Source organism: Euleptes europaea, chromosome 9 (genome assembly GCF_029931775.1).
Source record: "Euleptes europaea isolate rEulEur1 chromosome 9, rEulEur1.hap1, whole genome shotgun sequence".
Taxonomy (NCBI): domain Eukaryota; kingdom Metazoa; phylum Chordata; class Lepidosauria; order Squamata; family Sphaerodactylidae; genus Euleptes; species Euleptes europaea.
This window is the reverse complement of record NC_079320.1, coordinates 41,297,863-41,324,471: the sequence shown is the minus strand read 5'-3', so window position 1 is coordinate 41,324,471 and position 26,609 is coordinate 41,297,863. Positions and strand designations below refer to the sequence as shown.

The window sequence follows — 26,609 nt, the reverse complement described above, 5'->3', positions numbered from 1 at the left end:
TGTACAGGGCAGTTTCTCACAAATTATTTTCTCAGCCTTGGATTGCTATAGCATTGCTGTTTTGGGAAGCATCCACTTGATGTTATCTTCTGTACATTGCTCAGCCTTGGATTCCTATAGCAAGCCTTGGATTGCTGTAGCATTGCTATTTTGGGAAGCATCCACTTGATGCTATCTTTTGTACATTGTGCTTCTGTGGGTTCCCCTGCTTTGCTGCAATCTTTCCTAAACCTGGCTTGGTACAGTCTTTTGGGGAAGGTAGCAATGTACCTTTGGGCTCTGTGTGAATGGGAAGATGCAGAGTTTTGCAGATCCCAGCCAAATTGGTGCTATTTTGCAAACCTCTGCCCCCACTGCTACCATTTCCCCCATACCCCTACACTACAGAGGATTTGAGTGGGGGAGGCTTTTAAAAATTGGTAATTAACAGATCACTGTAAAAAAAATACATCTGAAATAATTTCTCTTTTGGAATAAATGAAATCCTTTTTTAGGACAGTTTTACTCACTCATAATCAGAGGCCAGACTTACTCATAATGTGCTTTTTATGTAAGGCAATCTACAGCATTGGGTAAGGATAATTGTGCATGCTGCAGACCTACACAACAGATTTTTAAGGGCAACTTTATTGTTTGAATGATTTTGTTCTTTACTGTGTATTATGATGATCCACTTTTGAAGAGTTCAACATTTTCACTGTTACAAAGTCAATATTGTCTTCAAATATACTTTAATTTTTGTTTACTACGAAATTTATTTTCCATTTTCAGCTTCTTTTTGTTTCTACCTTTGAAGTGGAAAAACTAAAATATGTGCACTAGGGTAGCATAAGGTGCAGCAGCAGGTCTCTCTCTCTCACACACACACACAAGTTTTGTCAAGAAGTACAATTTTATGCCCTGACCTGGATGGCCCAGGCTAGCCTGATCTCGTCAGATCTCGGCTGCTAAGCAGGGTCAGCCCTGGTTAGTATTTGGATGGGAGACCACCAAGGAATACCAGGGTTGCTGTGCAGAGGAAGGCACTGGCAAGCCACCTCTGTTAGTCTCTTGCCATGAAAACCCCAAAAGGGGTCACCATAAGTCGGCTGCGACTTGAAGGCACTTTACACACACACACAATTTTATATGCTTACAAAGTTATAAATCATGCATTTTATGTTGGTGAAGCAATGAAAAAGTTAAGGTTTGATAGGAATGTATGTATTGCATATATTTCAATTTTTCTTAATGTTTCTGTTTCCTTCCCCCCCCCCCAATTTTTTTCATTTTCCAAAAATTGTACATTGCAGCTCTTCACGTAGAGCAGTGGTTCCCAACCTTTTTTTGACCAGGGACCACTAGGACTTTTTTGTTCGGTTCAGGGACCGCAAGGTTCAAAATAAAAATTCCAAGAATTTGAAAATAAACTTTAATCATAACTGTTAGTTAAACATTAAACTTAGAATAATATTTGAATATATATATTTTGTAATAGAGAACTTTTAATTGAAAATATTAATTTATTATGGGTTTATAACTTTGTTTCGCAGGCCTTAATTTAGTTCTCGCGGACCCCTGGGGGTCCACGGACCCCTGGTTGGGAACCAGTGACGTAGAGGAAGTAAACCATCAGATCCATCCTTATATTTTATATGATTTCTGACTCTGTTCATTTCCATGCAGCTTTTAAAAAATGCACTTTTACAAATGGATGAAGAACATGAAATAAAGTGCGCTCATTGAGATTGGCATAAAATTAAACCTTTTTTCCTCTCTCCTCAAGTCTGTAGTTTTGTTTTCTGGTATTATTAGTGCATAAAGTAATTTAAGAATATACTTTGTCACAAAAGAAGTACTTGCTACAGGAGATCCTCATATAGAAGAATGCTTTTGGATTTCCTTTCACTTTCAGATAGAACCTTTTTCTGTCCTTCAATGCAGATGAACAAAGCCATTGTGTATATTGAAGAAATGGACAGTGTGGCAGATGTAACTTTCCCAGCTGTGCCTCAGGTTGTGTCTCTCCTGCTCTATGATGACACTGCTAAAAGCAAGGGAAACCCTCAGCCTCCAACTGGCTACCCTGTTGTGTGTGTAACGGTACGATCTGTTCCTACCAACTCTTCCTCAGATTTATAATTTCTTAAGGTCTCCTCCTAGTTGAGAAGTGAATGTTATAGGATCTATAAACAAGCAAGAAGTTTAAGGCAGAGAGTTTAAAACTCATTTCCAATTTTATGATTACTAACAGTTATAATGTATATAGTATTTATAATTTTCAGACTATTGTATGCGGTTAATTCTTCATGTTTCCACAGTAGCACTGTAAAATAGGTTACTGTACTACCCATTTTACAGATTGGTGCAATGGATAAACTGAGGGTGAAAGCCTGAGTTTTGACACAGGCCTTGCTGATCCATATTCAGCTTTTATTAACAATGTTTCCTGGTTGGTGCTCCAGAAATTTCCCAGCAGAGCTGTGCATATGTCTGTCCTGTTGACTTGTTAGCTAGCTATTGTATGGTGTGATTTGCGTATTCAGGACAACTGTTTTTTGTTCCAAATGCCCGGGAGATATTAAAGTCATGGTAAATTTGTAACATGGATACAAAGGGTCCCTTTGCCCGTTCTAAAGCCAACGTATTCACCACTAAACTACAGGGCTATATTAAGAAGGTTATTCTCTTCAGTAGCCAATGTTTATAAGAGCCCTCTGACTGAAGTTAGAAGTTTATCCCAGTTGTCAGGTGAAAATTTTGTATCCCAGCCAAAGATCACTCATGTTTATCTTTTAAGATTTTTATTTAAAAACAATTTAATCAGGCTTGAAATTAGTAAATATGAAAGAATCACAATAATACAAAAATATTTGCATATGTAAATGAAATAAAAAACAGAAAGGCATACATCTCATCATCCTATTTTAAGATTAAAAATGAAATTTCTGAGATTTTTACTAAATAACTTCCAGAAAGATCTCGCATAACCCCCATCTGAGAAATTCAAGGTTTTTTTTTGGGGGGGGGGTTAGCTTTTATAGGTCCAATTATGTGAAACTCACATGACTATCAAAACCATTTAATTCATTTCCTTGGATTCTACAAGGTGAATATTTTCCCAAGATTCATTTCTGGCCAAGTCTTCAATTATTCACCATTATCTTTCCAACTATATAACAGTGAGAAATAGCTGAAATGGTAAAAAAAAAAAATCCTCAAGCCTGCTATGTTCAATCATATACCATTAACAATCAAGACAAACTCAAGGGTCTTTTCACAATATCCATTAAATCGATATCTGACAATACTTAATTTACTTAATTTCTCAGTAAAAATTAGTGTCCACAATGTAAAACATAATGTGAGAATATATCACTACATATTAATGAAACGTAAGGGGGGTTACCTTACCCTTACCATTTGTTCTCAATTGTTGATTTAACTGGATCAGGCTGAGCTATAATAAAATTGTGTATATCTATCAAACATCAGGCGTGTAACCCCAAATACTCAGACTATGACAAGACCGGATCTATCTGTGCTGCTGAAAACATCAATGACACGCTGACTCTGTATCGCTGGCTTGTCAGTGCTCCAAGCGGCAATGATGGTGTTACCAGCCCCATGCGCGAAGTGGACTCCAACACTTTCTTCACCAGCACCAAATTAATTGCCTTGGACTCCATATACTTCCAGGCTGGTTCAAGGGTTCAGTGTGCAGCACGTGCTGTCAACACCAATGGAAATGTGGGCTTAGAATTGCTGAGTCTGATTTTCACAGTAAACAAGGAAGAAGGTAAGGGGCAAAATGTTTCATGTGCATTCAATCAGAACTGTTTGCGCCCAGCACCTTTGCCTGTCAGAGAACTCGGCTTGCCATTTTACCTACCAAGGCTAGATGCAGTGGCGAGATGAATTACTTTTTTGTGCTAGCAAAGGATCATTATATATACACTTCTGCACTTCTGTCTCACAGCACAGGTGGGCAAAATTCAGTAATACTGTCAAATTAACCATGCAATCCTGAAAGGGTATGTGTGAATGCCCATAGGAGCCAGCGTGACCCTTATGCTGGCATCCATGCCACTTGCGCCATGCAAACTGCCATGGATGCAGGCATAGGGCGACTTACGCTGGCCCTCCTGGACCGCGGTGACAACGTGGCTCTCGGATGCCGGCGCAGTGTCCCTCTGGCATTTCCTGGCATGTCACCACGCTGGCTTCCTGGGAGGTGTTCCTGGGGGCAGAGCTGCCTTTAGGCAGCTTCCTAACCGTTTTTGGCCCAGGCACGCCCCCTCACGCCAAATCCATCATGTGTGGATTCTTGGACACAGGTTTTTTGCCAGGAATCAGAACAACAACAAAAGTAAAGGTAGTCCCCTGTGCAAGCACTGGGTCATTACTGGCCCATGGGGTCACGTCACATCATGATGTTAACTAGGCAGACTATGTGTATGGGGTGATTTGCCATTGCCTTCCCCAGTTGTCTACACTTTACCCCCAGCAAGCTGGGTACCCATTTTACCAATCTCATAAGGATGAAAGGCTGAGTCAACCTTGAGATGGCTACCTGAAACCGACTTCCATCAGGATCAAACTCAGGTTGTGAGTAGAGTTTTAACTGCAGTACTGCAGCTTACCACTCTGTGCCATGGGGCACCTCGTAATCAGACCAAAGGACACTCTGATATTATACAGCAGTCCATGTGAGTCACAGTGTAAGCAAATTCCAAATAACTTACCTGGCTTTGGAATATCTGCGCTCTTGCTAAGGAGGAGATTAATGTTTCCTTTTTCCTGTTGTTGAACAGTGGAGTTGGGGTGCTCTTGTCTTGGGTAGGTGGAAGTGGTCCTGCCAATAATGCTTCATGTAAACTGGGGCAATGCCTATTTTTATTTATTTGCTTATTTATTTAAAACATTTTTATGCTGCCTTTCCACCTAACTTATGGTCCCTAAGGTGGCAAAACAATCAAAACATTAAAACAAGCTTTAAAAATACTAAAACAATTAAAAACAACAATTACCGTATTTTTCGTTCCATAACACGCACTTTTTCCCCTCGCTTTTGAGGAGGAAAATGTCTGCGTGTTATGGAGCGAATGTGCACAGAGCCGGCTGGGCCCGCTGGAACGGCGCAGCCAGCCGGCTCTGTGCACATTCGCTCTAGGCGCGCTGGAACGACGCGAGCCTTGCGCCCCGCCCGCCTCCCAGCTGGGAGGCGGGTGGGGCGCACAGAGCCGGCGCCAGCCTGCAGCCTTCCCTCCTCCCTCCCCGGGCACACACGAGCCGGATCCGGCCCCGCGCGCCAGCCTGCAGCCTTCCCTCCTCCCTCCCCGGGCGCACACGGGCCGGATCCAGCCCCGCGCACCAGCTGAAGCCTTCCCTTCTCCTTCCCCGGGCGCACACGGGCCAGATCCGGGCTCGCCTAGGCCAGGGGCGGGTGGGAGCGGAGGCACCGGGGACTGAACCTGGGACCTCCTGCATGCCCAGCAGAGGCTCTGCCACTGAGCTCACAGCCCCCTTGCCTCGCTTTCCCCGCCACCCCCTCTCCCGGGCGATCCTGGCCCCAGAGAGGGCCAGGCTCGCTTTCCCCGCCGCCCCTCACTCTCCCGGGCACAGTCAGGCTGTCCATTGGTTTGCATGGCAGTAGACCTGGCCTCCTGACTGAGACAGGAGGCCAGGTCTACTGCCATGCAAACCAATGGGTAGACCTGGTCTCCGTGAGGGGTGTGTGTCTCCCATTGGTTTGCATGGCAGTAGACCTGGCCTCCTGACTGAGACAGGAGGCCAGGTCTACTGCCATACAAACCAGTGGGTGGACCTGGCCTCCCTGGGGCATTCACTCCATAAGACAAGTTTTTAGAGGAGGAAAACAAGATTTTTTCTTGTTTTCCTCCTCTAAAAACTAGGGTGTGTGTTATGGCCAGATGCATGTTATGGAGCGAAAAATATGGTAACACATAAGAACATAAGAAAGGCCCTGCTGGATCAGACCAAGGCCCATCAAGTCCAGCAGTCTGTTCACACCAGGTGCCTCTAGGAAGCCACAAACAAGACGACTGCAGCAGCACCATCCTGCCTGTGTTCCACCGCACCCAAAATAATAGGCATGCTCCTCTGATACTAGAGTATGCAGCATGACTAGTATCCATTCTAACTAATAGCCATGAATACCCCTCTCCTCCATGAATATGTCCACTCCCCTCTTAAAGCCCTCCAAGCTGACAGCCATCACCACATCCTGGGGCAGGGAGTTCCACAATTTAACATAAATGGGAAAGCGCATCAGTGAGGAAATGCCAAACAAAACAGGAAAGTCTTCACCTGCTGGCAGAAGACAATAATAGAAGGAGACAGATGAATCTCCCTGGGGAGGAAATTCCACCATACTTAGCAGAGTTGGCCGCACTATCAGGTGAGGAGCATGTAACATAAAGCATACAATGACCTCTGCTGTCGGATAATTCTTTCGTTCCTCCAAAGAAAGGCATGCCAGAATTGCTTGCCTTTGTTTTATTTGTTGCCATTCACATTGGTTCTTTTCTCTGCAGGTCTTTGCCAGCCTCGCATACCAGGAACAGTAGGAGCAGAGCCTTTCTCAGCCAAAATACGCTACACAGGTCCTGATGATCCTGACTACCCCAATCTGATCAAATTAACAGTTACAGTGCCTCATATGGACGGTAAGTGCTGGTCATGCATCTTTGATTAGATTTTGCACAGTTGCATTGATGCAGGGAAAAACAGAAGAGATGCCAGTTCAAACGCAGTTTTCAACACACTTCTGCTCTTTCCTTGTTCAAGCTTCTTTCAGCTACACAGACTCAGGTGCAGAAGGTACTTCGATCTTCCACAATGTTGTTACTTGCATACATTCTGATTGTATTGATTGCTGTTCATTTGTTTTTGAACCCTGGTCTCAAGAGCCATGCTGCTCTTGAATGCATTACTGAAAACAGAGTTCCGTGGCACTGTAAAGACTTCCTGCATTTAGCGTGGCGTAAGCATTTGTGACCCAGAGCCCATTTTGTCAGATGCATGATGAAGTGTGCTAGGGTCACAAAAGTTTATTATATCAAAAACTAATTTGTCTTTAAGGTGCTGCAAAGCTGTGTTGTTTTGGCTGTAGCAAACAAACATAGCTACCCTTCTGGGATTACATAATTGCTTAGTTAATGGGGTGGTGTGTAATGGATAAAGGCTGAATCTTGCTGATGGAAGGGGGGTGACTTCTGCCAATTTTCCTTTCCTGTGGCAGATCCAAATCCCCCATTGTGCTATTCCAAGGAGTCCCCTGATGCCCAAGAACAACATTTCAGGGGGTATTTTCAGGTGTGGCAGGAGGGCAGTGAAGTCCCATTTTGGGTGGGATAAACAGTGCTCAGGAGAATCCCCCCCTTCAGATGGCACCTCAGCCATGAACATGTTGCTGGTCTTAGGCAGGCTGCAGTTTTCTCCTTGACATTGCCTCGCTCCATCTGGTATTGTAAGGATCATTGAGGCAGTGTACATGAAGTGATCCGAAAGCACAATATTGGTGCCAACTGGTTATTGCTGATATTGCAGTGAGCTGAACTGATTGTGTCATCCAACTCATAACCTATTTTTTTATTCCATTTCTCTTGAAAAGGGGGATTAATTGTCCTATTCTTCTGTACTAACATTCCATATACCTTACTTAAAGAAATTTTATCTGATTTTAATAATTGTTCAAATTTGTTAAGTGTTCTGGGTATCAGCTTACCCTTCTTAATCAGTTGTACTAAATAATTTTTTATTTGAAGATACTTAAAGGGGGCCAATACTTTTTTTACTTCCTCTGGGATCTCTGTGTAAGAGATTTTTTTGTAAGTTTTTAAACCAATGTAAATACCTATCAAAATCTTTTAAATTATATTTAAGCCATAAATGTTTGCCAGTATTATCAGCTGGCATATCTGCCATTATTGACACTAATAATGATTTCCCTACTATTAATCTATGCTTAATCTGATCCCATGCTGCGTTTGATTGTGTGCTTTCAGGAATGTTGCCGGTCATCTCGACCAGACCTTTGACCAACTTTGAGCTGACACTCAGTCCTGACGGCACTCGAGTAGGCAACCACAAATGCTCCAACCTCTTGGATTATAATGAGGTCCAGACAAAATACGGCTTCATCACAGACAACACCAAGAATCCAGAAGTGATTGGAGAAACTTCGCCCTACCAGTATAGCAGCGCCATACGGTCTGCTAAGACTTTGCGTTTCTACCGTAATCTCAACCTGGAGGCCTGCCTGTGGGAGTTTAACAGCTACTATGACATGTCCGAGCTGCTGACTGACTGCAGCGGCTCCATTGGCACAGACGGTCAGGTATGTTCCATGGGTGAGAAGCAGTCAGAGGCCAATAAAAGAAAGCAAGGCTGTAGTTACATGCCCAGAAGTTCATAGAAGCCGGCGAAAATCACGGTTTGTCCACCATCACCCCACTCTTGGTTTGAAATGGACTCAGTTAAAACAAATGGAAAGAAATGGTATTATTTCTGAGATTTTTCCAAAGACCACCGAGGCTCAACCCTATTTGCATTGACTCCCCTGTAATCCCTCAATACCTCTTGAGTGAACCCTCCTTTCCCTTTTCTCAAATCTTACCTGGTGGTAGCATTCTCTCACAATGAAGAGGTCTGGTAAGGTGGCCTCCATTATACCCAAGAACACTGCTGCAGCAGGAGCTCAGATATCAGGACCGCTCAGAAGGGAATTTCAAAAAGAAGCGGATGGCTTGGAAAGCTACATTTTCAAGAGTACTGAAGATAGAATCATAAAGTTGGAAGGGGCCATGCAGGCCATCTAGTCTACAGGGTATCAAGGAAGACATTCAGGTTGCTTCTGTGGTGGTGTTCTTGGGGATAATGGAGGCCCTGGTGCAAGTCTCTGCTGCTGCCCTAAATATTTTCACGAAAAAGATAAAAATACCGATTGAAATCTACCCCAACAGCACTGCTGTGTCAGAGGAATCACAACCATTTGCGTTGCGGGGTTTGGTGAGGGGAACCTAAGCATCCCAGTCCCTTATACAGCAGTCTGTACCTGGTAAAGAAATGAGGGGCTGCATTTGCATCATGCAGACACAGCCTGTTGTAGGGAGAGAAAACAAGTGATTGACAAATCTCACCTGTTTTTCGCCTGTGTGTTCCCAACAGGTTTCATTCCCAACTTAATCTTGGCTGTGTTCCACAGATTAGTAAAAGCTGACAAGAAAGTGACATTACATCTTGTTTTAAAATCAACAGTTCTTTCAAAACTGTTGGCAAAGCAATATTAAGATAATAGCAACCTCACTTGTGCAGTCATGTAGTTACATATCACACAGATATTTTTCCCCGTTTAACATTTCAGGTATTTGCAGTTCTTCAACTGACGTAATGTTTCTATAGTTCAGCTGTTTCATCGTCTCTAACTGTACATTTTAGATACAACCACACACACCCTTTCTCTCTCCCCCCCCCCCCCCAGTGTTCCCAGGCACTTCCAGTTCAACACGCAGGTGACTGGGGTTTGCATTGTGAAATTGCCTAGCAGCCACAAGTGGTTCTCTCTCATTGTGGGCTCTGTTTCATATACAATTAAATTAATCAAAAGATTCCTGGGAGCAAAATGCAGTGCCCATTGGATGCTCATTGTTTAACGTAACAACTTTCAAACTGTAAAGCTCAGAAGGACGTATGCTGAATCGTGGATTTTTCTTTGCTTCTCTTGAGGCTTCTCTGAAGAATAGCTCTCTGCATCATGCCACAAACCATTTTTAATATCTTTATGAGTTTAAAGGGAAAAAAATTCTAGTGAAAAGCACACACAGGGACAGGTTGCTTTAAGAATGGCTAGCAAAGGGCCATTCATGTGCCACCTATGTACAAATACAAAGAGCTTTTGGAATTGTGGCTTGGTACAGTACTACATTGTTCTTGTGATAAATACATTACTACAACATTTGTCTTAGTTCCTTAGTATGGCCCCACCATTTAGATAAAAAGTACACAAAATGTGGGGCTCAACAGTAGAGAATCTGCTTGGCATGGCCCCACCATTTAGATAAAAAGTACACAAAGTGTGGGGCTCAACAGTAGAGAATCTGCTTGGCATGCAGAAGGTCCCACATCCAATCTCTGGCATCTCCAGTTAAAAGCATGAGGTAGTAGATGATGTGCCTGAGACCTTGGAGAGCCACTGCCAGTCTGAGTAGACAGTATTGATTTTGTTGGACCAGTGGTCTGATTCAGGGTAAGGTAGCTGTCCTGTGGGGTCCAGGGATTGGGTAGAATTTTCTGTGAAAATCCAAAATTCTTTAAAAATCAATGGGTAGAGGTAGGGGGAAAAAACCAACCCAAAACTGAACCGCCAACGTTGTTGGTTTGGCAACATTTTTAAAAAATGCAGAATGGCAACTGAGATTTCACAAGTTTACCTTGTGAGATTTTAGCCACCATTTTGGGTCCCTAGGCAGTCCCCTGCAGCAAAATCAGGGCAGCATCACATTTTGTAGGGCAGATGTGCTTGTTGTGTATTCATTGGGGCTTTTAACACTTGACACGGGGACAAGATGTAGACATTCAGATTCTGATGTAGAAATTCTGACGTAGAAATTCAGATTTTGCCGGGAGGAAGGACAGGATATAAGTCTAAAAATAAATAAATAAACACATAGTTTAAAATATTGCAAGCTGGGAGTAGTTGGCCCTGTAGCTTGATTCAAGGTTGGGTGATGGTTATTGTTTGGACCCTTAAACAGCTCGAAGTAGGAGGTTGTGGAGGTTGGATGCGGCCTGCCTCTTAAACCCCCACATAATTTGTAATCAGTTCTAAAAGCAAATGAAGGGGAAATGGGAGGGGCTTAAGTGTAACTCCCAGGAACCATCTGCATTGTTATGTTTGGAAAGCAGCTTTTGTCAAACAAGGGCTTAGTCATTACCCTTTCACTTTGAGAAAGTTGGACTGAAATGCACCGGAGGTCACAGAACGAATGTGAGATTGTTAGTATCTCCTTAATCCTATAATAGAGACTTTGCTGTAACCCCAGATTTTGGGATGACTGTCAAGTCAATTCGAGGATGTTTTGTCCTTTGCCAGAGTTGTGTCTTCGAAGCCAGAGGAGTGCCTGCCTGGATTTGGTCCGCATTTCATTCTCTCACACTTCAACACAAGCTGTAACTCTTTTTTTGTCAGTCCTCAAAAGAAGAATTCTAATCACAGCTAGTAAAATTTGTTCAGGAGCCAACATGTACCAAAAGGGGGGGGGGAATCTGTCAAATTGAAAATAACTCAGTGAGGGAATGAGGATGAGATTTAATACCATTCCCAGAATCACTGCGAAATTAACTCTTCCAGATCCAATTTGAATGTAGAGTCACGAAATGCCATTATGTGTTGCAGGTGTTAAATCTGGTGCAGTCGTATGTGACTCTGCGAGTGCCCCTCTTCGTCTCCTACGTCTTCCATTCGCCTGCTGCTGTAGGTGGCTGGCAGCATTTTGACCTGCAGTCTGAGTTGAGACTCACCTTTGTGTACGACACTGCCATCCTATGGAAGGATGGCATTGGGAGCCCCCCCGAAGCAGAGCTCCAAGGTGAGATTGTGTCAGCTTTCATTTTGCAATTGCTCCTTACCTTGCTGTTTGAAGAAAACAGCCTCGCCTTCAGCACGAAGCAGGCAGAGGCGCGGAAAAGTTCTTGATCTTTTTTTTTTAAAGCAGCAACGATGCTACTTTTACAGCATTCTATTTTCTAATATGCTTTGAAGATTTCCCCCAAAATACATTTCCCTACCCCCCCCCCATTAAGAGCCCTGTGGCACAGCATGGTAAACTGCAGTACTGCAGTCAAAAGTTCTGTTCACAACTTGAGTTCGAGCCCAACGGAAGTTGGTTTCAGGTAGCCGGCTCAAGGCTGACTCAGCCTTCCATCCTTCCGAGGTCGGTAAAATGAGTACCCAGATTGCTGGGGGTAACGTGAAGACGACTGGAGAAGGCACTGGCAAGCCATCCCATAAACAGAGTCTGCCTAGTAAATGTCAGGATGTGACGTCACCCCATGGATCAGTAATGACCTGGTGCTTGCACAAGGGACTACCTTTTACCTTTACCCCCCTCCAATACAGTCAATAGTAAAGTCTGTTTAAGACATAAGCAAAGTGAACCTCTGATGTTTGGATAGGGAAAACTCCTCTGATGACAATCTCAGTTGTGCATGCTTCATACCACGTAGTGTCCAGGGTGGGTCGAGCTATTTTGCCCTCGCAAAGTGTTTTGCTTCCTCCTCCTGTGCCACCTCCAGCTGCTTCCAAAGTGCCTATAAAGATTCCTTTGGGTAAATAAAGTAAATTAATACTGCATCCATGTGGCAGAGGCAGCACGGATCCAGGAGACGACTGCAGCCATGAGGCAACACCAGAACTCCCTCATACATCGCTGCCCATTCGCCATTTATAACATCCCAAGCAGTCCTTTGGGTGGTGGAACCGGCTCTTTGCTTTTGTACCTTTACTTCTGAATTGTATCAGCATAGTGGGGGGGAAAGCTGGTCCAGAGAAAACTACTCTCTTCAGTTTTCCAATGAACAACAGCTTTGGAAATGTATCACGTCAGCTTCTGTTACACAAATGTAGTCTAACTGACAAGTAGCCACTTCAGATGCAGCAGCTCACACTATAAAATGCTGCAAATGCCAAAAATATCCAAATGCTTCTTGAATAATAACGTTGATTGTTATTTGTACCTAGGCTACCTCTATCCCACCAGCATGCAAATCAATGACGAAGGGCGTCTGGTAGTGTATTTCAGGACTGAGATTCGGTTCAGGGGGCAATTTGTCATGTCCCACCCAGGTAAAAACCAACTTTTAAAATTTTGTATCTCCAGAAATTGACAATACTCAGTAGCACTGTTGGTTCTTGGTAGCAGACTTTATGAAAGAGACTCCCTGTGCAGGTGAAACGAAAAATATTTCTTTACAGGAATGGTTTTGCTTTGTGTTGGATAACATCTATTGAATCGCTGTTACTGTGTAGTGATTAAGAGAGCCTAAGTTACAAATCAGAAATTCCCCAGCATGGTTCATGTCTCTGCCATGAACTCATGTGGTGGTCTGAGGCAAGGTGTTCTCGCTTCCTCCACCACACAATAATGACGTGCACCTTCCTCACAGGGTTGTTGTAAAGATTTCAAGATCGCATTTGTACAGAGCTTGCAAGTGCTCGAAGTGCTTCACATTACTGTTCACCCCTTGATAAATTGTGCTTGTTGCTTTGACAGGTACGTCTCTGTCTTCAATGGTGATGTCTGCTGATCACCCTGGCCTCACGTTCACACTGAGCCTTTCTCAAAGTGAGCAAACTTTCCACCAGCCGATGCAGCAGTGGAAATTCATTTCAGATTATGCTGTAAGTGTAGATGTGTAATTTTATAGTGCTTTTCCATATACAAAATGGTTTACAACTGACATGTATTGTAATTGGTTAAAAACAGAGCGATCATGAGTTGCCCAAGATCAGCACAGTTGCCTGTGTGTGTTTTGTTAAGACCACCCATGGTTGATCGGGTTTTTGAAGATCAGCCCTCCACACTGAAACTCAACACAGCATCCAGTGATCCGGAAGAAAGTTCTGCCTGATTTACACATCACCTTTTGATGATGGGTAAAAGCCATTACAAGGTGACTTCACGTGGGTTGTCAGCCCCTTAAAGTTTTATGGATGACTTGTCATCTGATTTTTAGTAGATTGCATTTAAATAAATATGTTGGTCACTCAGCCTTTAGGAAAGGGAGCCTTTGAATGATATCGAAAGAAGTGAATGGTTCCTCCTAAGTGTGAGCTAACAAAAGTTCAAAATAAAAATTGCCGTGCATTGTTAATGGGAAATTTTTTCATTGTTCAAGGAATTTGAACTACTTCACATAATCCATTCTGGAAAAAAAGTTAAAATTTTCACTTCACATCCATATTGTGGAAGATGTAGATTTAAAAGCTGTCTCACCACTGATTTTGAGTGACAGCTTCTGTTGTCCGTGATCCTTACAGCAAGAAAGAAAGTCGCAATGGTTCTTAAGGGGCTGTATTCAGATTGAAAGTAAACATAGCTACATTCAAGTTAATTCCTTAAATAACTTCCGGATTGGCGGAGCTAGAGAATCTGAGTTTTATTTATACCCTGCTTTTCAGAAAATTGCCTACCAAAGTTGCCCACATGATCAATAGTCTTCAGTCTTACAGATTAAAAAGATGAGACCTGCAAGGGAGGGAGAACAGAGGGGAAAAGCAAAGGAAGGAAATCTATTAGTCATTTATGCATGGGTACTTGGACTCACGTTCGCCCCCGTCTGACTCGGTTGTTCCTTGCAGTTCTGCATGAGTTTTCCATCCATCAGAAATGACCTCGCTGCCAGCCCTCGCCATGTCCGGGTCTTCCTATTCCTCTGTTAACCCGACCCTTCCCTCTCTCCTGAGCTCAGCCCGGCTGAAATCTCTGTGCAGAAGGCAAAGCACTGGACCCAGAAGCTGGGTTTCTCTCACAGCCAATCACAAAGCAGCGTGTAAAGCAGTGGGGATTCAAATGCTTCCTACTTCCTCGGAGCTCTTTCTGAACAAAAGAAAGGCTTTTTAAAACTGAGGCTTGGATTTCTTCCACCCCCTTCCTTTCAGATTGCTCCAGTTTTTCTTTTTTGTTCTTAAAATGCTTTTTTATGTGGCAGTTGGGTTTGGGGGGGGGGGTTTGCTCATAGTAAGCACTGCAAAGTAAGCTGATTACAAAGCAGCATTTAAAGGTGTGGGACTTGATTTGAGCTTGGAGACTGCTGATGCAGAGATTCCCAACAGGAAAGTGTAGGTCCAGCCGGCAATGAACCACAGGTAAAACTTCCATGCATAAATGACCAGTGTCAATGTTTATTTCTGGGGCCAAGCTGATCTTCCCTTCCCCGGGAGGGAGGACCTGAGTCTGTAGCCGGAAGCAAAAAACAGAGTTTTCTTACCCTTATACAATTCCTGAACAATTGATCAAGTATGGACTACAAATTACCAATACCCTGATATAAATTTGCCCCCAAACTGCACTACTAATTTTAAAGAGGATCCAGATACAGACAAATTAAAAGTGAAGTCTGAAACATTATTATGTTAAACATTGGAAAATATCCTCCTTGTTGCTTTTAAAAGAAGCGGTTCTTGTGCAGGATGTTCACATTCTGATTGTATTGGCCCCTCTTCTAGGTACGTGACTATTCTGGTACTTACACTGTAAAAATTATTCCTTGTACTGCCGCACCCAGCCAGGAATATACGCAGCCTGTCATCTGTAGCCCACGGGAACCTATCACCTTTGATCTAGATATCAGGTTCCAGCAGGTAAAACATTTCATGTGTTCATCTAATGAAGTATTTTGACTTTATTTATCTGGCACAGTGCATACACTCCTTAGTAATTAAATTGAGCGTAATTGCTTGCTTGTGTAGATCATCTCCAGAGTCTGTTCATTAGTTTTACATCTAACCCTTTTTCACTGATTTAGAGGAACCGATGAAAAATATTTTAAAATCCTGTCAACTGAGGTTTAGTTCTTGTTTTTGTTTTGAACAGCAGATCACTCTAGAAGTTTAAATCGTCTTTGAGGTGGTGTCAAAACAGCAGCTGGCCTCAGAATCTGTAGCACTAAACTTACTTGTGGCTTCCACTGAAAACTGCAGACCTGTGTACCTCTCCCCATAACATTTGGGCTAACTCAGCTGTGTTGGGACATCAACATGTTACGTTATTTATTTCGTTCATGTCCCACCTTGCTCTCCAATGGGGGGCCCAGAGCAGTTTGCCTCTTCTCCATTTTATCTTCACAACAGCCCTGTGAGGGTGGGGTAGGATGAGATTGTGGGAACAATCCTAAGGAGGTCTACCTAGAAGTAAGTTCCCTTTTATTCAAAGGGGCTAACTCTCAGGGAAATGTCTTTAGGATTGCAGCACATATCACTGTCCCAAGGTCAACCAGCAAGCTCCCATGGTGGAGTGGGCATTCAAACCTGGGTCTTCCAGAACCTAGTCCAGCACTCCAACCACTACACCACACTGCCTCTCTTATGTTATGCCTCTACTCTTGCCTGGTAACTGCTGGTGAGGGTAGGGAAAGGACACAAGTAAGTGTGCCTGAACAGCATGAGCGAGGGGAAAGAACTCAACACATGGCACCTATTTCAGACAGCAGTCCCATGCCATATGTAATGTTCACTGGCAGAAATTGCATCTCAAGGGATCAGTACCCTGAAGGCCAGTGGAACTGCATTCAGGTCAGTTCCACTGGGGGAAACGTGCCAAATGGGAGCAGCCCCCCAAGGGCACCAAGAGACCCGGCAGCTCGCTGGGGGTGATCTGAGACTGTGGGCAGAGAGGGGGCACTGCTACTTTGGGAACAGCAGAGAAATAGGGAGGAGGAAGAAGAGGATCAGGGAGGGGCCGTGGCTCAGTGGTAGAGCATCTGCTTGGCATGCAGAAAGTCCCAGATTCAATCCCCGGCATCTCCAGTTAAAGGAAACAGGCAAGTAGGTGATGTGAAAGACCCCTGCCTGAGACCCTGGAGAGCCGCTGCCAGACTGAGTAGACAATACTGACTTTGATGGACCAAGGGTCTGATTCAGTATAAGGCAGCTTCGTGTGTTCATGTGACCCATGCTGATCCCCTGCCACTCTAACCAAGGTTTTGTGCCCTGTAGCTGTCAGCCATAAAAGTGCCATGCCAGTTCTCATGCTTATTGCCAGCTGCAGTGAGTATGAGAATTGGTGTGGTGCTGAAGCGGGTCAGTGCCTTTCAGTGACTATGCTCTTAGACTCGACCCGTTCCTACGAAGAAGTATGTTATCTTATTCAGTTAGACACCTAATAAGCAGGACTCAACTTATTGTACAAAAAGTACTTTTTATTGAAGTGCAATTAAAATATAAACGTGTATGTATGTACAGTCTTAACATATAAAGTATGTATGTATGTAGATGGGTGTGTGTAAAGTGCCGTCAAGTCGCAGACGACTTATGGCGACCCCTTTTGGGGTTTTCATGGCAAGAGACTAACAGAGGTGGTTTGCCAGTGCCTTCCTCTGCACAGCAACCCTGGACTTCCTTGGTGGTCTCCCATCCAAATACTAACCAGGGCTGACCCTGCTTAGCTTCTGAGATCTGACGATCAGGCTAGCCTGGGCATGTAGATAAATACAAAGTCTTTAATGTTACAAAAGTTCAGTCATTGTAAGTCTTAAACATATTTCATGTTACAAGCAATCTTTAAAGCAATCTATGTTAAACTTTCTATTTTAGAGTTTCAAACCTTAAAACAGTAATAATATTTCATTTAGAAAACACAACAGTTACAGAAATCTGAAAAATGGTTAGTAATACCTTGTTCAGTGAATAAGATTTGATTTAGTTAAAAGTATCTTAATTCAAAATATCTAGAATATCATACAGTGAGGGGAAAAAGTATTTGATCCCCTGCTAAATTTGCCCATTTGCCCTCTGACGAAGAAATGACCAGTCTATAATTTTAATGGTAGGTTTATTGTAGCTGTGACAGAATAACAACAGGAAAAACCCCAGAAACCCAGAAGACAAAAGTCAGAGATTGATGTGCATTATAATGAGTGAAATAAGTATTTGATCCCCTATTAACCAGCCAGATTAGGGTTAGGGTTCTGCTGTCGACAGAAGCAATCAATCCATCAGATTCCAAACTAGCTGTCAGATAGGCTCTCCGCCGGCCCCGGATAGAAACAAGATGGTTTCCCCCACGGACAAAATGGAGTCCTTTTGCACTCCGTCGTCCCTCCCCGTTTGCACCTGGTCTCCTGCCCAAGATCTGCAGCTCAATGGAGACCTGCCCCGGTAATGGCTGATCTGATACCGGGTCCCGCAGAACAATACTGGGAGCCCGGGAAGATCAGCCACTTAACGCACGCATTTTACTCTGAATACTTTTGCTCAAGTCTTTACCTGTAGTTTGCTTCGGTAATGTGTCTTTGTTTCCAATAATCCAATCAACCCCATTGTATCCACCCTATATATGTTTCAATATTCCCCCATACCTGTATGCTAGCCTTAAGTCTTGTCCTGCTGAAATCGCTATTCTTCTGAAATAAACTTTTTACTCGCTGTATCGTCTGGAGGAAAGTTATTGCCTGGAACGCATCGACTTGCTGAGGCCTGACACTAGCCACCATGACCAAGACCAAAGAGCTGTCCAAGGATGGCAGGGACAAGATTGTAGACCTGCACAAGGCTGGACTGGGCTACAAGACTATTGCCAAGCAGCTTGGTGAGAAGGTGACAACCCTAACCCTAACTGTCAACCTCCCTCGGTCTGGGGCTCCATACAAGATCTCATCTAGTGGAGTTGCAATGATCATGAGAACGGTGATGAAGCAGCCCAGAACTACACGGGGGGAACTTGTCAATGATCTCAGGGCAGCTGGGACCATAGTCACCATGAAAACAGTTGGTAACACACTACGCCGTGAAGGACTGAGATCTTGCAGAGCCAGCAAGGTCCCCTTGCTCAAGACAGCACATGTACAGGCCCGTCTGCAGTTTGCCAATGCACATCTGAATGACCCAGAGGAGAACTGGGTGAAAGTGTTGTGGTCAGATGAGACCAAAATCGAGCTCTTTGGCATCAACTCAACTCGCCGTGTTTGGAGGAGGAGGAATGCTGCCTATGACCCCAAGAACACCATCCCCACCGTCAAACATGGAGGGGGACATATTATGCTTTGGGGGTATTTTTCTGCTAAGGGGACAGGACACCTTCACCGCATCGAAGGGACGATGGACGGGACCATGTATCGTCAAATCTTGGGTGAGCACCTCCTTCCTTCAGCCAGGGCATTGAAAATGAGTCGAGGATGGGTATTCCAGCATGACAATGACCCAAAACACACGGCCAAGGCAACAAAGGAGTGGCTCATGAAGAAGCACATTAAGGTCCTGGAGTGGCCTAGCCAATCTCCAGACCTTAATCCCATCAAAAATCTGTGGAGGGAGCTGAAGGTTCGAGTAGCTACACATCAGCCTCGAAATCTTACTGACTTGGAGAGGATCTGCAAAGAGGAGTGGGACAAAATACCTCCTGAGATGTGTGCAAACCTGGTGGCCACCTACAAGAAACGTCTGACCTCTGTAATTGCCAACAAGGGTTTTGCCACCAAGTACTAAGTCATCTTTTGCAAAGGGATCAAATACTTATTTCACTCATTATAATGCACATCAATCTCTGACTTTTGTCTTCTGGGTTTCTGGGGTTTTTCCTGTTGTTATTCTGTCTCTCACAGCTACAATAGACCTACCATTAAAATTATGGAGTGGTCATTTCTTCGTCAGAGGGCAAACGGGCACATTCAGCAGGGGATCAAATACTTTTTTCCCTCACTGTAAGAGTAAGTAGGCATACTTTACCCAATCATGTCTTTTATGAAATCCTGCACTCCATAAGGACTGAAGAGATCTGTGAGTCCCCTGTCTATGTAAAGACAGAGTAGACCTCTAAGACCCTCCATTTGTTGGAGAAATTTCTGAGAATCCTCAGTCCATGCAAGGACTGAGTGTATGAGCCTCTCCATATTTTTAGGAGACCTCTGATGTATACAAAGATCAGAGAGATCTGTGCGTGAACCCTTAGTTCATGCAAGAACTAGGAAGCTCTATGAACCTCTAACCCACGCAAGAGTTAGAGAGACATAATAACTTTAGTCCCCGCAAGGACTGAGCCTCCAGCTCATGCAAGGGCTGGAGAGATCTGTGCGAACCCCCAGGCTAGGGAGCCCTTGTGAGAACCCCTCAATCCACGCAAGGATCAAGGAGATCTAACTAAACTGCTTTTCTGACCGTCTTTTATATGTTTTCAACATCAATTGCATAATATGGCTGTCAGTTTTGGGATGACTGTCGGATTTGAGATGACTAGCCTCAAATCCATTGCAGTGTCCCTATACCTAGGTACTCCATATAAGGACTTCCTCTTCCAGTCAAGGATGTCTGTAACACTAGTGTTGAATCTGTTGTCATGACAATATAGTGAACAGTCAGCTATTTCCTTACAAAAACAGTTATTGTAGTTAATACATACATCAGTAACATTTCATTTTACAAACATCTTTATATCCTAAAGAATGCGGCAAAAATGAATATATTCTCAATATTCTACTAATATTCTATCATATATAAACTTTAAAACAGCATAACGTCTATTGAAATGCATCTTGCAGTTGGTTACTATGGAGTTTTTTTGTGGAACAGGAGAAAACTACCAGAGATAGGTAACTCAGAATATTTCCTCCGATATCAGACTTGGTACAGATTCCTTTGAATACTTTGCTGCATTCACATTTAACTGTTCACATTTAGCTGTTCGTTACTAACCAAGCAACTTAAAACTGTCTTTTGAATGAATGAAACAGGAGACATGTCCAGGCTTGTTTAGCTTAAAGGTTTCTATATGAAAGCCTCATAATTCAAAAAATATGTAAATTCTGTCTATGCACAACACTAATACATCAGTTTATATGTTCCATGTGTTAAAGCCCATAACAGTGCCTTTGTGGATGACAGCTGTAGGGCACAAACACTCTGCCTGGCAGTGGAAGAAATTGGATTACATAAACTTAGATATAACTGATCCTAACAAAAGTGGAAATCGTGTGCCTCTCCCAGTCTGCTGATTATTTTGAATTAGCCCTGGAAATGAACAAAACTCTTCCTGATTAAGCTAGTCACTTCCTTTAAATGGGTTGATGGATTAAGTCTATTTTCAGAGATTCTTCCCTTTCCCCAAATATATGATTATACTGGGAGATGAGGGGGAAGTTGAAGGTTCCCAGCATAGTGCATCTTCTGAAATCATTTGTGCCCACAAATCAGTTTGGGTGCAGTGGTCTATTTGTGAAAGGGTTGTCATTCTTCCCTGTGTCCTCCCCTCCCATACAGTCCCTTCTGATTCCCATGGCTGATTCTGTGAACTTAGGCAGTTCATAAGAGGAAGAGCAGGAAGGGTTGCGTCAGTGCTTGGCCTCTCATGGCTCTTTCTTACATGCCCAGGGTAATGCCAATTGCCACTTCAGGGTCAGGAAGCAATTTTCCTCCAGGCCAGATTGGCCAGGGATTTTGGAGGAGTTGTTTTTTGTTTGTTTTTTGCCATTTTCTGGGCATGGAGTAGGGGGTCACTGGGGATGTGGGGGGGGGAGGAAGTAGTTGTGAATTTCCTGCATTGTGCAGGGGGTTGAACTAGATGACCCTGGAGGTCCCTTCCAACTCTATGATTCTATGATCCTAAGAGATGAGCATGGATTAAAAGGCATGCAGGTTAGGTGTCAGCACTAAACACATACTGCACAAACACAACAAAACCTTTACAACTATAGCTGGATTTTAAAAAGAGGAAAGTGATTCCCCCATTCCCTAACTTATTCCTCTCTACAGGTCAGTGATCCAGTAGCAGCTGAATTCAGCCTCAACACCCAAATGTTCTTGCTGTCTAAGAAGGACCTCTGGCTCTCTGATGGGTCCATGGGCTTTGGGGGAGGAACTGATGTTGCCTTCATAGAAGGTAAAAAAACAAATGTATTTTCTTTGTATTTCAGAGACTGGCATGAAGCACCTTTTAACTAAAGCTCAGTAGTGACTAAGTAGTAATTATCTAATTACAGAAAATTGAAAACTAGGTCTGGATTGAAGTTCCATGCCAACAATGAACACTCTTTGAGATTTTTATATTATCCAAAATTATCCTGCTCCCATTCCTGAAACCCCAACATTTTAAAAAGCCTCTGTAAAAAGTGCAATTTGCATTCATGATTCTCCTATTCAAGCTGTCATTAGGGGGGAAAAACAGGTTTTGAGCAGTACAATATCACTAATTTTACATTTATCAAGCTAAAGTCTCTTAGCATATGTAGTTGGATATGCAGTGCCTCCTACTGAGGAATAATAGAATTGTACTCAACTGTTTTTAACTGCGATTATGTCCCTCAAATCGGCATACCTTGAGGGAGCAAGAATATTGAACTACTAGTAGTAAGGTGATACGCTAGAGCGAATATAGCTTTCAGCTAACAAAATCCATACTTAGGCGGGTGTTCTGTCAAACTGCTTTCAAAATACCCATGCTGAAAAAAACCTACCAAAATATTACGCCAAGATGTATTATTTAAAACATTTAAAGCACATTTCAGCTGCATTCGCTTTGTTTTGCATAGTTTATTCTGCATGGCATGGAAGTCACTGAAGCCCTGTTCACTAGGATAAGACCTATTTTATTTATTTTACTCTAGCTTCTGGTGAGAGCCAGCATGGTATAGGTGTTAAGGTGTCGGACTAGGACCTGGGAAACCCAGGTTGAAACCCCCACTTGCACCATGGAAGCTTGCTGGGTGACCTTGGGCCAGTCACACACTCTCAGCCCTGACCTTGGCTAGTATGTGGATGGGAGACCTCCAAGGAATACCAGGATCATGACACGGAGTCAGGCAAAGGCAAACCACCTCCGAACGTCTCTTGCCTTGAAAATCCTATGGGGTTGCCATAAGTCATCTGTGACTTGACAGCAAAAAAAAACAACACCTGATATTTTCTGGACATTACTTCCAAGTCTGGCTCCACAGCCTTTTTAACGTGATCCTGAGAATACCAAATTCTGCACCACTTCAGTTATCATAGTATGTGCTCATAGGAGTCGAGGGATACACATAATCCATCTCACAAATACAGGGAAAGGCAGGGGGACGAACCCCAGCATTCTCAGTACTGAAAAACAAAAATGTCATTACATTAACATGTAGTAATCCTTGGTTTGTTGTCTTTTAGGCTCTGAAATCTATGGTCGCGTCATGGTCGATCCTGTTCAGAATTTAGGAGACTCTTTCATGTGTACCATTGAGAAGGTGTTTCTGTGCACTGGGGCTGATGGGTACGTCCCCAAGTATAATCCAGATAACCAAGAGTACGGCTGCCTAGCTGACTCCTCTTCCTTGTTGTATAGATTCAAGATTCTGGTAAGTAAGCTAATATACAACAAAAGGGTACTTATACAGCAAGTTAAGTATGAAATAATGAAACTAATATTCTATACATGTTTTATTATCGCTCTCCAGGATAAAGCTCAACCAGATACACAAGCCAAAGTTTTTGGCGATAAGGCCTTCCTTGCAAAATTAGCAGTTGACCATGTAGATGGTTATCCTTTGGTAAAGCAGCCTGGATCCGATGGATTCAGCCTACTGTCGACTCCGCTATTCCAGGTAAATGTTGATAACAGTCAAGAACGGAGTTGGTCTCAAACTTATTTAATGAGTAACAAGGCACTTTAAACCACTACCAGCTCTATTCAGAAGAATATCTTTTGAGAAGCATATAGCAAAATACTGAGATAAAAAACAATGAATTCTTTGAATGTAAATATAAGGTGAAAACGTATGTTTTATGAGGATACTGCTGCAGTATTAGATAACAATCCAGGGATCTGTGCTTGCTTTCTAACCTTAGTTTTTTCTGATTATGAAATATTGGGCCCCATGTAGCAAAAACTAGTGGTAACAAACTCCCATTGCCTTCACTGAAATTAATGTATATATGCTAGATTGGGGATGGATTATAACTTTTATCTTCAAACATATCTTGGAATACAAATTGTGAAGTTCCTTTTTTCTTGTTTTACAAGCCCTAATTGTTTAGCTAAATACAAATAATTTTTTATCTTTGTTGATCTGAGGACTCACTATGCTGACAATGAAACTGGCATATTCATTGTCTTGCTTTTTAAAAAGTATACATCCAAGGAAAAAGGCACAGTCGTATTGGCTATCTTCAAGCCCACAGCAATTAGAAGTAACCAGCGCGTTTTTTTGGCAGGGCTCTTATATTTTTCATGTCTGTTTTAAAAATCTAACAGGTAGCAGCCGGCCGAGAGTGGTACATCCATACTATTTACGTGGTTCGGTCACGTGAAAATGCCCACAAAGGTCTAGGAAAGAGAAGTGTCGAGTACCATCATGCTCTGTCTTCAGCTAATGGACTCCCTGGTGCTACACATCTAAGGCGCATACGGAGGGCCACCTCCGAGAGCCCTGCTTTTGCAGAAGATATCGGGGCAGATAAGAACAGAGGCACCAACATCCAGCACATAGCTCTTGATCGGTCCAACAAAGTTACCGTCAACCAGAAAGGTCTGTCCCCAGCTGATAAAGCTTATGAAAAGCCAGTCTTGGAAATTACAGGCAATGATGTAGAAGACAAGCTCATACCCGTTGTTGGAGGGGCAGTTGGGCTGCTGCTTCTGATCTGCACTGTTTTGATTATTGTCTTCCTTCTGAAACGAAAGGGACGTTCTACTGCTGGGAAAGCAGATTCATCCAACTATTCCAGCAGCAATGAAACTGTGACTACACAGCGCAGCAACGGCTCTGAAGTTTAATTACACTGCAAGGATGAGCTTATCCTTTGAAGGTGCAGCGTTTCATCACAGAAACAAGAATTTGGGTGTTGCCTCTGCAGACTTGGAACTGGCTGCTGTGGTTTTGATGCTAGGTTGTGTGTGAGTCCAGCTTACAAAACATGTAGCGAACATGAAGTGTATATTAAGTGTGAATGGCTTATTTATAACTTTTTTTCCAGGAACACAAATGCCTGGAATAAAGTGTTCTCTAGACCTAGCATTTTCCCCCTCAAATGGTGCTCAAGAATGCAAGCAGCTTTAAATGTGCCTTATTTACCGTTGTGAAAGCCTGGTGCTCTTCAAAGGGATATTGATTTCCTAATTGTTTACCATGTATAGTGTCTAGAATTCTACTCTTTTGTATATGGAAAGATGGGGAAGAAAAGTCAGATTTTAACCACATAGGGTAGAACTAAAGTATCTCTGTACTGTCTATATTGATGAAAACACTGCACTGGAAAAAATGCTAAGCTTATTTAAACAGCGTGTTTCTCTGGTGGCTTTTAACCATAGGTCTAATAAATATGTGTATAAAGTGCCTTCAAGTCGCAGCCAACTTATGGTGACCCCTTTTGGGGTTTTCATGGCAAGAGACTGAGAGGTGGCTTGCCAGTGCCTTCCTCCGCACAGCAACCCTGGTATTCCTTGGTGGTCTCCCATCCAAATACTAACCAGGGCTGACCCTGCTTAGCTTCTGAGATCAGGCTAGCCATATACCTCAGTACAATATGGGTACTTGGTACTGAATTGTGCCGTTCATGTCCTCCCCAAGTTCAAATAAAATCAAATTGGACCTTTATTGGCATAAAAAATAAATAAATACATATTGAGGTTAAAAGATTTTAAAATGTGGAATAAGTCTCTTCCTTAGATCGTATACGAGGTTTACATTTTTTTAAAATAAGTCCCAAGAAGCTAGCAACCCCTGCAGTAACCTGAGGATAGCTGTCATTTAAAAGAAATCTGACTAGCTCCTTATCGGTGCCACCAGGGCAATCTTTCAAGAGGGGTTCAATGATCTGTTCCCGTAAGGGTGAGCCAAGCTCACAGTGTAGCAATACATGGGCCACAGTTTGGACTTGTCCAGCGGCACAGGAACAGCCCTTTCTTGTAGGGGACCTTGGCATTTCTGCCCATGGTCCAGGCCGTGGACCTTCTCCCCAAGTTGTTAAGACTGCCCTTCCTTTTGTTTGCTCACTGTTCATGAAATGTCCAGTTAGTTACTTCAAAAGGAGTTAAAGGTGCTTGACAAATATTATAAGATACTGAGAATAACTTAAGATACTAATTACCTGCAACTTGTTTTGCATGTTCACTGAACATTCAGTTTATAAAAACAACTCTCATTCAATGAGGCAATCAGCAAATTTTAAGCCATCAAATGCAGGCACAATAAAGGAACGTATATGTATTACCCAGCCGGCCCCCAAATACTTATACACACACTTCTTATAAAACTTGTTGCTAAGTAAGCCACTGTTAAGTCACCGCCAACTTGTGGCAACTCCATATGGTTTTCAAGGCAAGAGACTAACAAAGGTGTTTGCTTTTGCCTGGCTCTGCATAGCAACCCTGGACCTCCTTGGTAGTGTCCCAGCCAAATGCTAACCCTGCTTAGCTTGTGAGATCAGGCTAGCCTGGGCCATACAGGTCACAGCTTTATTAAAAAGTGTCCTTCGGATTTTACTTCAGTGGCCTGAGAAAGCTGAACTGTACAGGGCACTTGTCTGCTTCAGCAAAGCCGTACTCGTGCAGTTTGGGCCCTTCCTAACCACATCAGAGAGTTCCTTCAATGATGGATAGCTACACACAGAAGCACTCCCTACTTTTGAAACTTGTTTGACACTAGTCAAGGTGTCTCATACTCAGGTTGATGCAAGATGAAATCGGAGCCATAGCAAGTCAACACAGTGTTCTGCTGTTGTTTTGTTTTGCTGCAGGTACTGACATTTATTCAAGGACTGGTACTCTGTTAACTAGCAAGCTGAATGAACTTTTACAGAAAGATTTATCCTAATTGGCTTAGATTATATGTAGCCTTTGTGATTTTTTTTAACTAACTGAAGCATTCTGTCCTTTCCCAGTCTGTTCAAATGTACATTAATGTCCATACTTCGTTTGTAACATATTACTACC

The 26,609-nt window shown here is 43.1% G+C and overlaps 1 protein-coding gene across 1 annotated transcript in view; it reads left to right on the top strand.

Moving 5' to 3' along the window:
• FREM3 (FRAS1 related extracellular matrix 3) overlaps positions 1-24,671 on the top strand; it is a 99,890-nt gene extending 75,219 nt beyond the window's left edge. Inside the window, exons 12-23 of the mRNA XM_056855606.1 lie at positions 1,924-2,082; positions 3,475-3,778; positions 6,537-6,668; positions 8,010-8,341; positions 11,399-11,591; positions 12,743-12,847; positions 13,275-13,402; positions 15,230-15,364; positions 21,464-21,590; positions 22,847-23,034; positions 23,134-23,280; positions 23,931-24,671. Coding sequence (XP_056711584.1) covers positions 1,924-2,082; positions 3,475-3,778; positions 6,537-6,668; positions 8,010-8,341; positions 11,399-11,591; positions 12,743-12,847; positions 13,275-13,402; positions 15,230-15,364; positions 21,464-21,590; positions 22,847-23,034; positions 23,134-23,280; positions 23,931-24,452 — 2,472 coding nt within the window. The 3' untranslated portion in view covers positions 24,453-24,671. The remainder of the gene's footprint in view (positions 1-1,923; positions 2,083-3,474; positions 3,779-6,536; positions 6,669-8,009; positions 8,342-11,398; positions 11,592-12,742; positions 12,848-13,274; positions 13,403-15,229; positions 15,365-21,463; positions 21,591-22,846; positions 23,035-23,133; positions 23,281-23,930) is intronic.
• The last annotated feature ends 1,938 nt before the right edge of the window (positions 24,672-26,609 follow it).